General features: G+C 43.9%; 1 protein-coding gene across 1 annotated transcript in view; it reads right to left on the bottom strand.

Moving 5' to 3' along the window:
• Nucleotides 1–12,500, bottom strand: part of CAND1 (cullin associated and neddylation dissociated 1) — a 51,463-nt gene that overhangs the window by 34,932 nt on the left and 4,031 nt on the right. Inside the window, exon 2 of the mRNA XM_074942090.1 lies at nt 11,942–12,085. Within this exon, the coding sequence (XP_074798191.1) occupies nt 11,942–12,085 (144 nt within the window). The remainder of the gene's footprint in view (nt 1–11,941; nt 12,086–12,500) is intronic.

Below are 12,500 nucleotides of genomic sequence, written 5' to 3' on the forward strand. Positions count from 1 at the left end.
TTAAATCCCCGCCAGAGCCCCCCCACCCCCCACCCGGGGGCTCGGGCAGCAGGGCTCAGGCGGGGATTTAAAAGGCTTGGGGCTCCAGCCGTTGCTACCGCCCCGGCCCTTTAAATCCCCTCCAGAGCCCCGCCGCCGCTACCCCAGGGCTTCGGCAGCAGGGCTCTGGCGGGGATTTAAAGAGCTCGGGGGGGGGGGGTAGCGGCGACTGGAGCGCCAGGGCCCTTTAAATCCCCGCCGCAGCTACGCTAGGGCTTTAAATTGCCCTCTCGGAAACCCGGACCTGGTACGGCGCACCAGCTCTTACCGGTACGCCGAACCGGGGCGTACCAGCTTACTTTCACCTCTGCTATCAGTGAACATTTAGATTTCTTTTGCTTTGTCCTCCCATCATTGTTTTTAATTTATCGGATCCTCCTTTGAACTTCAGCTTTGAGCTGATGGAAAGAGCTCTGCTTCCGACTGGATAGTGGTTGCATCCCAGACTGATATGGTGGACAGTTCTCCACAAAGCACTCTAGACAATACAGAATACAACCAAGACATCACAGAAAGTTCCCTTGACCTCACATGTACAACTGAGCCCAACCAGAAAGGGTTCTTGGCTGCCCAGAAAAATTATGACAGCAGATTCAGAGATTACACAAGAACCCCATGTAGACAGCCAGATTGAAACTGCTGTGGAGGAGGGCTCTACGAGCAAACAGCCTGATGATAATGCAGAGTGGAATTCTACCAGTATTACGTGCTATATTACAATACAATGGTATAGGAGGATTTAAACTATTTTTTCCCCACGTAGTACCTGTCTGCCACCATGTTGAGTGGAGACAGAAGCATCTCTCTACCTGCCTGGCTGAGGCTAACAAACGTTTTTGTTTGTTTGTTTGCTGGGGGGGGGGGAGGGGGGAGGGAGCTGACAAGAGGAAATGTTCAAGGAACTACTGACTGCATCCTGACAGAGGGCCATGAAGGCAGAAGGGTGGAGAAATGGTTTCCTGGAGCAATCACAGAGACTTCAAAGGAACCTCATTGCCCTGGAAGGGGACATGATCCAGACAATGCAGAGGTGAAGAGCTGTAATGAGCTACAAAGGTCAAGCACTGCACCCCAACTTTTCACTGTACTGTACTGGTAAGCCTGGTGATCATACCATATTGGGACATCCATTTTAATCAACCTAACTGCACACCGTTCTACAGATCTTAAGTTTACATGACATTCCTGTAACTTGTTACCTATGGCATTTGTTAACTTTTTTTTTATACAACTCAAATGAAAAATTTCATGGAGGAACATTCCGCTTCCCATCCCCCAATAGAATCAATTCCTTATAAAACCAACACACAAACATTACGGTCATTTCCTTGGTTGCAGTACATTAATTACCCGCAGCTTATCCCTGGTCCAAATAAGAACACAATGCATTCCTGGCTGCTTGGGACATTTTTCTAAGAGACACTCTCCAGCTTCCCATAAGGTACAAGAAGTCTGTCTACCTCCTGCTTCCGCCCACCACTGTTCAGGCTCTCTTGCTTCCTCTCACAGATGTGAGAAATACAGCAAGCACTTATCACATGAGTCACATAATGATGATAAACCTCCAAACTTGTCACGAGGCACCATCACCTTTCCTTCAGTCTTCCAAACACACCCTCCACTGTCATTCTGGAGCTACTCAGGATACACAGTAACTCCTCGCTTAACATTGTAGTTATGTTCCTGAAAAATGTGACTTTAAGCAAAACGATGTTAAGCGAATCCAATTTCCCCATAAGAATTAATGTAAATGGGGGGGAAGGTTAGGTTCCAGGGAAATTTTTTTCACCAGACAAAAGACTATATTTTATACACACACACACACACACACAGAGTGTAAGTTTTAAACAATTTAATACTGTGCACAGCAATGATGATTGTGAAGCTCGGTTGAGGTGGTGAAGTCAGAGGGTGGGATATTTCCCAGGGAATGCCTTACTGCTAAATGATGAACTAGCACTCAGCTAAGCCCTGAAGAGTTAACACACTGTTGTTAATGTAGCCTCACACTCTACAAGGCAGCACAAACGGAGGGAGAGGAGACAGTATGACAGACAGAGAGACACTCCGTGTGTGTGTGTGTGTGTGTGTGTGTGTGGCACATTGCCCCTTTAAGTTGTTTACCCCACTCTAAGTACATTGCCTTTTTAAGTAAATCAGCAAGTTGAGACAGCAGCTGCTGCCAGCAAGCTCCCTCCGTCCTGAGCCCTGTCGTCTCCCCGCCATGGAGATGGGGTAAGCGGGGGGCAGGAGCAGGGGCATACCCTGACATTAGCACCCTTCTCCCGCTCCTCCCCCCACCCACCCCCCGCACAACAAGCAGGAGGCTCCCAGGAGCAGCTCCAAGGCAGAGGGCAGGGGCAGCACATGGCAGTGGGGGGAGGGACAGCCGAACTGCTGGCAACTGATAGCCTGCTGGGCAGCTGCCGCACAAGGAACTTAGGGGAGCAGGGAGCCGACAAGGGGCTGCTGGTCCACCTTGATTCCAAGCCCCCACCAGCTAGCTCCAACAGGCTGCTCTTTCTGCAAGCAGTGGACAAAGCAGGTGGCTGCCAAACAACATTATAAGGGAGCATTGCGCAACTTTAAATGAGTATGTTCTCTAATTGATCAGCAACGAAACAACGTTAACCGGGATGACTAAGTGAGAAGTTACTGCAGTTAATCCACTCCTTTCCTTTGGTCAAAGTGTCCAGTGAAAGGTTTCATAAGCTGGGTCTCCCAGAATCAAAGGAGGAATAACTCTTTTAATGTCCAAAGTGGTCTGGGAAGCAAAAATTCCCTTGACTATTTCCAGCAAACAGGCCTGAGTTTCTAAAGATCCTGTCATTGCGGATCTTTCCAGATCATGCACATTAATACTGGGGAACCTTCACAGTGAGCAACCAGGCCTGGCAGCACCCTGGAGAAATAGCCCTCCTTAAGGTGTTCAGCTTGATGCTGGGGAGAGGGAAGTGTGTGGAAAGAATAGGCATCTGGGGCCCATCAATAACCACTACAGAGTTCAGGAACTCTTTCTCTGAAAAACCATCAATCACCTGTGTATTGCCAAGCTTTATGATTTGGCAATGCTCTTAATAGCCCTGGAAACCATCATGACCACACCCATAGCAGTTGATCTACCAACTCCAAACTGGTTGGCTACTGATGAGTAGCAATTGAGGGTGGTGAGCTTCCAGATGTTGAGGGAAACTCTTATGTTGATTTTCTGCTGCTGCAGCTCCAGAGTGAGTTCCACACAGATCCCTACAAAAGCAGTCTTCCACATCCTGAAGTTCTGCAGCAACTAGTGGATGTCCCAGCTCTTCATCACTAGCCTGTCTGACCAGCCAGTGCTAGTTGGCCAACCTTAGAAGTGCTGTTCCACTGCGTAAAGCTGATCCAAATAAATGCCCTGCTCAATTTCATCTTCCTGCTTCTCCTCAACCTGTAGCCATATCACATAATTCAAAGACCTTCAAAGCTGCCAAGCCAAATATATCCACCTGCATGACTGCCAATACTGGTGCATCATCATCCTGTTTGTATTAATGACTCATGATCACAGTGATCAGCATTGCATCTTCCATGCTGCCTGATAACAGTTCAAAAATGGCACTGGCAAAATAGTTAGATGATGGCATGCCAGGAGAGGAATAATACGTGTTAGTTTGACCCCATGCCCCATATTTCCTGCAGGTTCTGGTGGGCATTTCACCATGTACTGCAAGAAAAATCCCAGTGCACAGACCAATCAGCAGAATACTGAACCATAACGGTGCAGCATTCTAAGCAGATAATCAGAACAAACGCAGAGGTTTGTGGACACAATGATTAACAAGGAAAGTACCTTAAGCCAGTATAACAAAGCAGTGTGGATGCACTTCAAATCAATATAGTTACTTTGCTGCACTTAGAGCAAACAAACTAATCCAATATAACATCCCCATGTAGACAAGCATTTAATTATAAATAATCAAGCCTAGAATTTACAAAAGCATGAATCATCATAGCCAGATCTGTGACCAATAGAAGGGAAGATGAGCCAAACATAGGTAAGGTTGCGAGTATGTCAGAGGTCTCAGAAGTCACGGATTCCGTGAGTTCCATGACCTTTGTGACACTGGGGCCCCGCACCGCCCCAGCTGCCATGGGCAGTGGGAGACCCTCTGTTTCCAGTCATGCAGACGGAGGGGGACAGACCCCTGCTCCCAGCCCTTCACGGCAGCAGGGAATCCCCCCAAAAACTCCTTGCCCCAGGGTCAGGGATCCCTCCCAGCACGTTAAGCAGGGGCGGGAGGGTCCACAGCTCCCTGCTGCTGCATGCAGTGGGGAAGGGTGATAGATCCTCTTCCCTCTCCATTTTGTCAGGGATATTTTTTTGTAAAAGTCAGGGACAAGTCAAGGCTTTTGTGAACTTTTGGTCCTTGCCCGTGACCCGTCCATGACTTTTACTAAAAATATCCATGACAAAATTGTACCCTTAATCATAAGCAAAAGTGGGTGTTTTTTGCTGCTCTGACAATATGACATTCAATTATATTTAGATGACACTTAAGATTAAAAAATTGACATTTTTATTAATATGAAAGTTTCCGTTTCAACCTGCCTTGTCAAAAACATTTGGAATCTGAGACCACACAAGATATGTGAAATTTGATTTGTTATAGTGGTCTCAGTCCCAGCAAATGGAGACTGTGAATGGAACCTAAACTGATCTTTCTGAAGACTCCTCTTTGTCATGCACAGACAGTTCAGTGCTGTTTTGTGGATACACTGGGCTCCCCAACAAGTTAAGAGCCCATCATAATTGTCATTTAATCATGAAAAATTTCAGATCAACCTTACTGGATAGTTTAGGCCTGCCACCATCACTTCAAAGAATTTAAAGTCTGAAGGAGGATGCTGGACAAAGAGCCAGGCCAGTAGATAGTTACTGGTCAACACAATCCAAGCTTTACGTATACAAAGCTGGACATGCTGGTGATGAAAACATGCCAATGCATTAGACCCAGACTCAATATCATGGGGCTTAGAATGCAAAGATATCTAATTGCAACAAAATTGGCAGGCTCAAGGTAATTACTTATTTCACTGAGGATCTGAAAGGAACACTTTGTCAACTTAATGAGCTTACCCCCAATGTGGATTAATTGCAGAGATGGGAAAAGAGCTCTTGGCTCAATTTATCACCCAGCTGTGAGATTCCAAGACGACAGCACCCTTCTCACTGTCAGGTATCCTCTCATCTACGCCAACCAATTGTTAAGGCACTGACAGATAGAGCCATAGCCAGACTCGCCACCACCTTTATGAGAAGTACAGAATGCCTAGGCAGACTGAAAAGAAGAGGCCTAAGCTACAGTGCCAACAAAATAACAAACAAGAATTTATCATAACATTTTGCAAGTCAGCAGCACATAAAACACTTCTTGGTTGACAACATGAATGTTGTAAATGAAGGATCGCCATACAAAAAGACACCAAAGATGTTCCAAGTGCTGTTGTGCTCCAAAAAGCGACTGTGCATACCATAATCAGATTTTTTTTTACGGGTGCATTGTCAGAGTTCTACCTGTTGATTTCATTAATAAGGGTTTACTGCATTTACGCTCACGTCTGCTCCGCAGAGCCAATACAACTCAGGTAGGCTGTATTTTATTCCAGCACTGTATCAACAGAATTGTTAATTAATGTTCTATCAATTAAACCTGTACAACTTAACATAATAGGGTTGCACAGGTATAAAGGAAGGCACAAAGTGCCCTGCAGAACCTTTTAACTGGTACTGTTGTGTGCAACAAGTAAAGATCCCAGTCTGACATTCAGATCCCAGGCTGAATCTGCAGTGCTGGCATTTTCCTGACAACTGAGCGCATCTCATACAAAAGTAATTTAGAAACAAACATGAAAAACAACAGAAACAATGGGGATTACAAAGCACAGAAAACATGCACTTGGAGCCTGCTTTGTGAGGGAAGACATCAGACACTATTCTGAGCTTTAAAGGATGCTCCTGTATTTCCTTAATGGTCTTCCTCTGAGCAGATCCTTGGGGATAGGGAGGGAGAGGAGTACTAGCCTTGCTGGGGGTATTATGGAAAAAACCCAGCAAAACTGAGACAATATCAGTACAGCCCTGTACAGATATAAATTGGTATCCGCGGAACCGCAGGGCTCTCCTGGGAACCGCAGGGGCGAAAGGAGTATAACATGGGGCCGCCGCTCCCAGGAGCCAGTACCCCGCGCCGGCAGCTCCTCCAGCACAGCTATACCTCCCCCAGCCCTGTCCTCCAGTGTGGCTGTACAGACCCCAGACAGGAAATGCAGTCAGGAAGAAAGCTGCATGGAAGGGACAAGGTTGAGGCTGGGTGCGGTACAGCCGCACAGGAGGAGCTACTGGCATAGGGTGCTGGCTCCTGGGAGAGGCGGCCCCACGTTCTACTCCTTTCGCCGCTGCAGTTCCTGGGAGAGCCGTGCAGTTCCGCATATACCGATTTATATCAGCATCTGCAGATATAAATTTGTATCTGCGCAGGGCCCTAAATATCAGTCTTACATGTGACTACATATCAGAGTCTTGCTGCCATTCTTGTCCCTTTTCTAGAGGAGCCAGAACAGCCTCATTCTGAAAATAACTGGGTTTGGGTGGAGGAGAGACAAAGGGTTCTTTTCGCCCTGGCCTGTAGGGTTCAAACCTGAAAAACAGATCATCCATCAACGCTTTGTCCAAAGAGTTACCATATTAAAGGACTTAACCTTTGGGAGGTGACCATCAAGTTATTCTTAAAAACATTTCATAAGATACCCTTAGGGATGCCCAAGTTTATGTCTACTCTGCAATTGAACACCCATGGCTGGCCTGTGCCAGCTGACTTGGGTTTGCAGGTCTCAGGCTCAGGGGCTGTCTAATTGCAGTAGATGTTTGGGCTTGGGCAGCAGCCGGAGCTCTATGATCCTCCCACCTCACAGGGTCATAGAGTCTGAGCTCCAGCCTGAGCCGAACTGTCAACACCACAATTAAACAGCTCCTTAGCCCAAGCACCACAAGCCCGAGTCAGCTGGCTTGGGCCAGCCTCAGGTTTAAACTATAGTGTAGACATACCCCAAGACGACATTTTTCCCTTGTAGGGGAGCACTATTAAAACAGGTGCAGATGAAAGGTCACCCAAACAACTGTAGGGCCTGTGGGGCTATAACTAAAAGAGAGGCAGCAGAAAGGAATTTGAATTACACCACAGATGATACAGGTAAATGCAGAAATGAGGCAACCTGAAAGAAGGAATGTTCCCCAAAAGCCAGTTTTTGTAACCACATTTTACCCAGAATTGGGTTGTACAGACAACTATCTTGGAAGGAGCCCCCAGAACACTTGTAAACTCTCTTTAGAGTTTGACATTTATTCAACCAGCCACAAAATATTAGCATCCACCTGAGCAGTATAAGAACCTTAATAACGTATACTTTGAGGTGGAAAAAAAGCTGCTTGAAATATTTAAAGGAGTTTTGTTTCTGAATCAAAAGAATTCATTTCCTATTCAAAATGTTCTGAATAGAATGGTCAACAGGGGGAAAACTTGGAGCCCTGCACATATGAGTCACTTTTACGTTTAACCAGAAATAGCCCTCCTCTAAGCTCCAGAGGTGCGTTTTAGATTCTATGTGTAATAGAAGAGATACTAACTTCAGAAGTCTCAAGAGATTCTCCCCTCTTCAGAGTTATCAGTGACATCATTTATATCTACTGTGTCCACATGAGGATATTGGTCTATCTGGAAAGGAAAGCTCCTTTAGGCACTACTGTAATGCAAATAATGACGACAGACAATATGGTCACACATCCTTCCATACGGTGACCAGACAGCAAGTGTGAAAAATCGGGACAGAGGGTGGGGGGTAATAGGATCCTATATAAGAAAAAGACCCAAAAATTGGGACTGTCCCTATAAAATCAGGACATCTGGTTACCCTATCCTTCCACGAGCAGTACAACAAGCCAGTGGCGGATTAGCCAATCGGGGGGCCCTGGAAAAATGGGCACCCCCTACACCCCAACCCACTCCACCCACACAGTGCTCCAGCCAGGGAGCAGGGTCAGGGGCTTGCCCTGTTCTGGCCAGCACTGTGGTCAGGGAGTAGGGTTGGGGCATGGGGGCTTGCCTGGGCCGGGCACAGAGGGTGAGTCCCCATGCCCTGACCCATTCCCTGGCAGGAGCACTGGGGGCAGGGGGATGACTGCAGGCGCAAGGGGTAGGGAGAGGCCCCACTTGCTCTGGCCCAGGGGCCCCACAAAACCCTAATCTGCCCCTGCACCAAGCAGCTTTGGAAAAATGGCAACAATCACATCTGAAAGAGGTCCTTTCGGGAAAGCATGCCACTCCCTCCTAGAACCACTGCACCTATTACAGAGCCAACAGTGACTGCTTAGCATAAAATGTCCTTTGGCTGTTAGCCAATGGATTACTCTTCCATAATGTACAGCAATGAAATCCAGGAGCCTATTTACCCCAATAGTGAGAAACCACAACCCGAAGGACCAATTTTGGTGGGGAGATTCCAGCAAACAAGATACCACTGTAGTGCTGCACGTTTTTAGAGCTCCGGGGGCAGAAGAATAAAAGAAGAAACTTCACTATGACGCACATAAAACTATCTAACCTAGGAAGAAAGGAAAGGACTGAGCAGACAAGTAACCAACACAAAAAGTTAAAAAAGTTAAGTTGAGCCTACCCTCCAAAGGAAGAGGGCCTCAATCTGCTGAGAGACAAAAAACCACTGAGCAGGACATGTCAGAGAGCCCCCTTTAAAGGAAAGTGATATCATAAGAGTTTATAACTTCTTTCCTGCCTCATGCAGGAATTAATATAATGTTAATTAAGCAGAATTAATATAATGTTCTGCAATTGCTTGATAACCTTTTCTTTAATGTTTCTCTTCCCCTTTATGATAAATTGAATATTGTTCTGTAAGACTGATTGTTCTACAAAAGGTTACAATCCATTTCACAGAGTTAATTAAATAAAGTAAAATACAGGTACAAGCATTATGCCAATTGAACAGGCTGAAGCTCTTAAAAAGGGTAGGTTGGTAACTATGCCCAAACTGTGCAACGACTGCCAATATTCCAAGAGATATTATGCAGGTAGTGTCTCACTTACACCAGCGGTAATGTGGAATATTTGGTCAGTGCAATGATTTAGTTAAATTCCCTAACCTGCAAAATCATTTGCATTAACACTGAGGTCCAAAGACATTTGTAAAATTGCTTTATCTGAAACACAAACTGCTGCTAACACTCTGCTTGATCCTGTGGAAGTCAAAGTTGGCTACTTTTCAGAGTAGCAGCCGTGTTAGTCTGTATTCGCAAAAAGAAAAGGAGGACTTGTGGCACCTTAGAGACTAAGTTGGCTACATCATTCTTGTTTCCATTTCACCTCTGAAGATGTCTGAAGAGTAAATTCAATAAGACCTTCTAACATAAACCAGTTACCATAATATTACAATGTTATTTGCATATGTGAAACAAAGAATATAAGGTAAGACACGAGCAGAAATTTTCTTCCATTCACTGTCTGCAAGTGCTGCTACAGTAAAAATGCAAGAAACAAGCAGTATCTTAATGATTTTATATTTCATTGTTCTGTTTACTTCTTTAAGAAAGAATGAGAATGTAAAAGGTCAGCCTGCTAAACATTAGATTTGCAGGTTATTGAAGCAGGTTCCTCCAGAATCCTTGTGTTTAATATGTCCAGGATTTGAAAGAGTAGGAAAAGCGGAGATTTCATTTGAGCCTTTTAGTTACAGTGTGTTACCTTTGGTTTACATGTACTTGCATCTCTGTTGTTCCCTTTCAATTTATGCTCGGGTCTTTCCCTGCGCAAGGTTTATGCTTGCACCCTTCTATTTAACCATCACCACTTGTTTTTAAGCATTTAAGTACACATATTCACCCATTCCCAAAGCAGTTTAGAAATAGACACTTTTGGCATGAACATTAATTTTTCAACACCATTGTGTCTAAGCACTTTTCTTCCCTTTTCTAAGGAAACAAACAACAAATAATTGGCTAGAAAAATGGGATCAAGATCAGTTTTACATGGTTGCTACCAATGCTGGTGTACCAGAGTTAATGGAAAATGTAAGAAGATACCTGGAAAAAGCTACTTCCATCATGCCATGCACAATTTAACCCATTATAGCTTCACATCCTTCACCTTTCCTAAAAGATTGCCTTCTATTGCACCAACAATGCTCATTAACACAAATTAAAGCTGCAATTTTCAAATGTGTGAGAATAAAGTCAAATTCCTAATTCCAGACCCCAGGTTTGGAAATTACAACCAAAGTGTTGAAATGTACACAATATGCAGCTGTTTTTTCATTTTTGTTTCCACAATAGCACATTTCCAGGCCTCAACTGAACTCCCATAAACAAACTATTTGTGTTTCAAATTCTGAAGCTATTTTCTTTGTGCAGTTGTCAAATCTGGTCATAAATACAATGTGCAGACTCTATTGGAAGGGGGTACAGCTTCAGTTACCACAGGTAAATTAATATTTCAAAAGTTCAAAATTCAGCCAAAAAAATGGCAACCTCTTCGTTCCCCTGAAGAAAGCAGTAATACTATATAACATGCTAACCTAGCATTGCCGCTTCTGTGGGCTACAGTGAAAAGAATATTGATAATTGTATTACTATAATAAAATCATATGTCTGTGACAAAGTTCATGTTCCCTCCACTGTTGCCTACAGTTCATTTTCCACTGTTTTGGCCAGCCTAATTTTAAATATCACAACTGATGAAACTTCCATCACTGCCAGAATATTTAAGAGAAAGTAAATGTATGCATTAAATTTTATACCTTGTTCAAACTAAGGCTGACAAAGCCTAAAGAAGATCAAGCTCAAACAAACTAGCCAAACACCCAGGTCACAGGGCGAACTGGCTGTGTAAGGGAGTCCTGGGTTCAGCCTCACCTGTAATAAGTTTACCTCTCAGTAAAGGAGTCACATGATACAAGCATCTGACTAGGAACCAAGCCAGTTGGAAGGTATAAAGACAACCTGGGCTCAGTCAGAGAAAAGACTTAAAGGAGCAGGAAGACTGTGTGAGTTACTCCACAGACTCACTCCTTAGAAGGCCTAGGGAGTATAAGCCTGAAGGAAACAGGAGCCAACTAAAAAGAGCTGGGTAGAAAAATGTAAGTTGTTTTGAAATCTATGTTAATAAACCAGACTCCAAAAGGGGGAGGGAGAATTAATGAGAAAACACCCACAATGTGAAGACTCCTTAATTGGGGAAAAAGGGAGACTGAGGCAATGGAGGTACCTAAAACCAGACCAGTTGAGCTCCTGCTACTACTCCCCTACTCTTCCATGCATTTATCCAAGCCTAAGCCTGAAATATTTTAAGTTTTGAATCTATTAACTGTGCGTTTTGATACCCAAACCTAGTCATTTGTTAGCATTCAGGTTTCTATTCTGAACTTTTCACAATACCATACTTCACCTCCCCAAATCCCAACTGCAATTTGAACCTTCCCACAGATCAAACAACATCCCTGTGGCAAATGCAGCATTTTTTAACATGGAAAGACAATAGGAGGTCTAAGCTTCTTTTAATGATATTTAGCAACTGAAAATTAGGAGAGCCATCACCATTGAACCAGCTAGCTCTCCACAGACCACCAGCAAGTGCTATGGAAACTATTTGTGATCTCTGGATTGTAATTTGGATCACTGACATAAACCAAAAAGCTGCGTAAGACTAGGATTAAGGCAAATCACTTATAAGGGTCTCTTGAAGAGATGTTAAATTTAAGAAGAATATTGCTATGCAACTTAATTTGAGCAATGAAATTAGAAGTCAGTTATATTGTTCAAAGATTAGACAATTGTTTATACTGCAAAAAGAACACATACCATTTGACAGCCAAGTTTTGCACCTCACCATTCTTATCTTCCAGTAACTTCAGAATCATCTTCACTACTTTCCTTTCACTGTCATCATCCAACTTGATGGAATCCTTCTGTAGTTCAGTCATCAAGTCATTTGTAGCCATAAACCTATCCAAAAGAATATCCAAACCATTATAGCTAAACAGATATGGACTATTCACAATGTGCTACAACCCAAGCTCATCAGTTTCAGTCACGCATGATCAAATTTGTGCAGTTGTCACTGTATGCATCCGATGAAGTGAGCTGTAGCTCACGAAAGCTTATGCTCAAATAAATTTGTTAGTCTCTAAGGTGCCACAAGTACTCCTTTTCTTTTTGCGAATACAGACTTACACGGCTGCTACTCTGAAAAATGATCAAATTTAGTATTAACATTTAATGCTACCACTATTCTGGGGTAAAAAGCACCAGTTTTAACTACTTATAGTTTTAGAATATAACAAATTGATACAAGAAAAGATTCTTACAACATTTCTAACAGCAATAATCTTTCATTTATCTTGTAATTTCTCCTCAAGAA

Source organism: Natator depressus, chromosome 1 (genome assembly GCF_965152275.1).
Source record: "Natator depressus isolate rNatDep1 chromosome 1, rNatDep2.hap1, whole genome shotgun sequence".
Classification (NCBI taxonomy): domain Eukaryota; kingdom Metazoa; phylum Chordata; order Testudines; family Cheloniidae; genus Natator; species Natator depressus.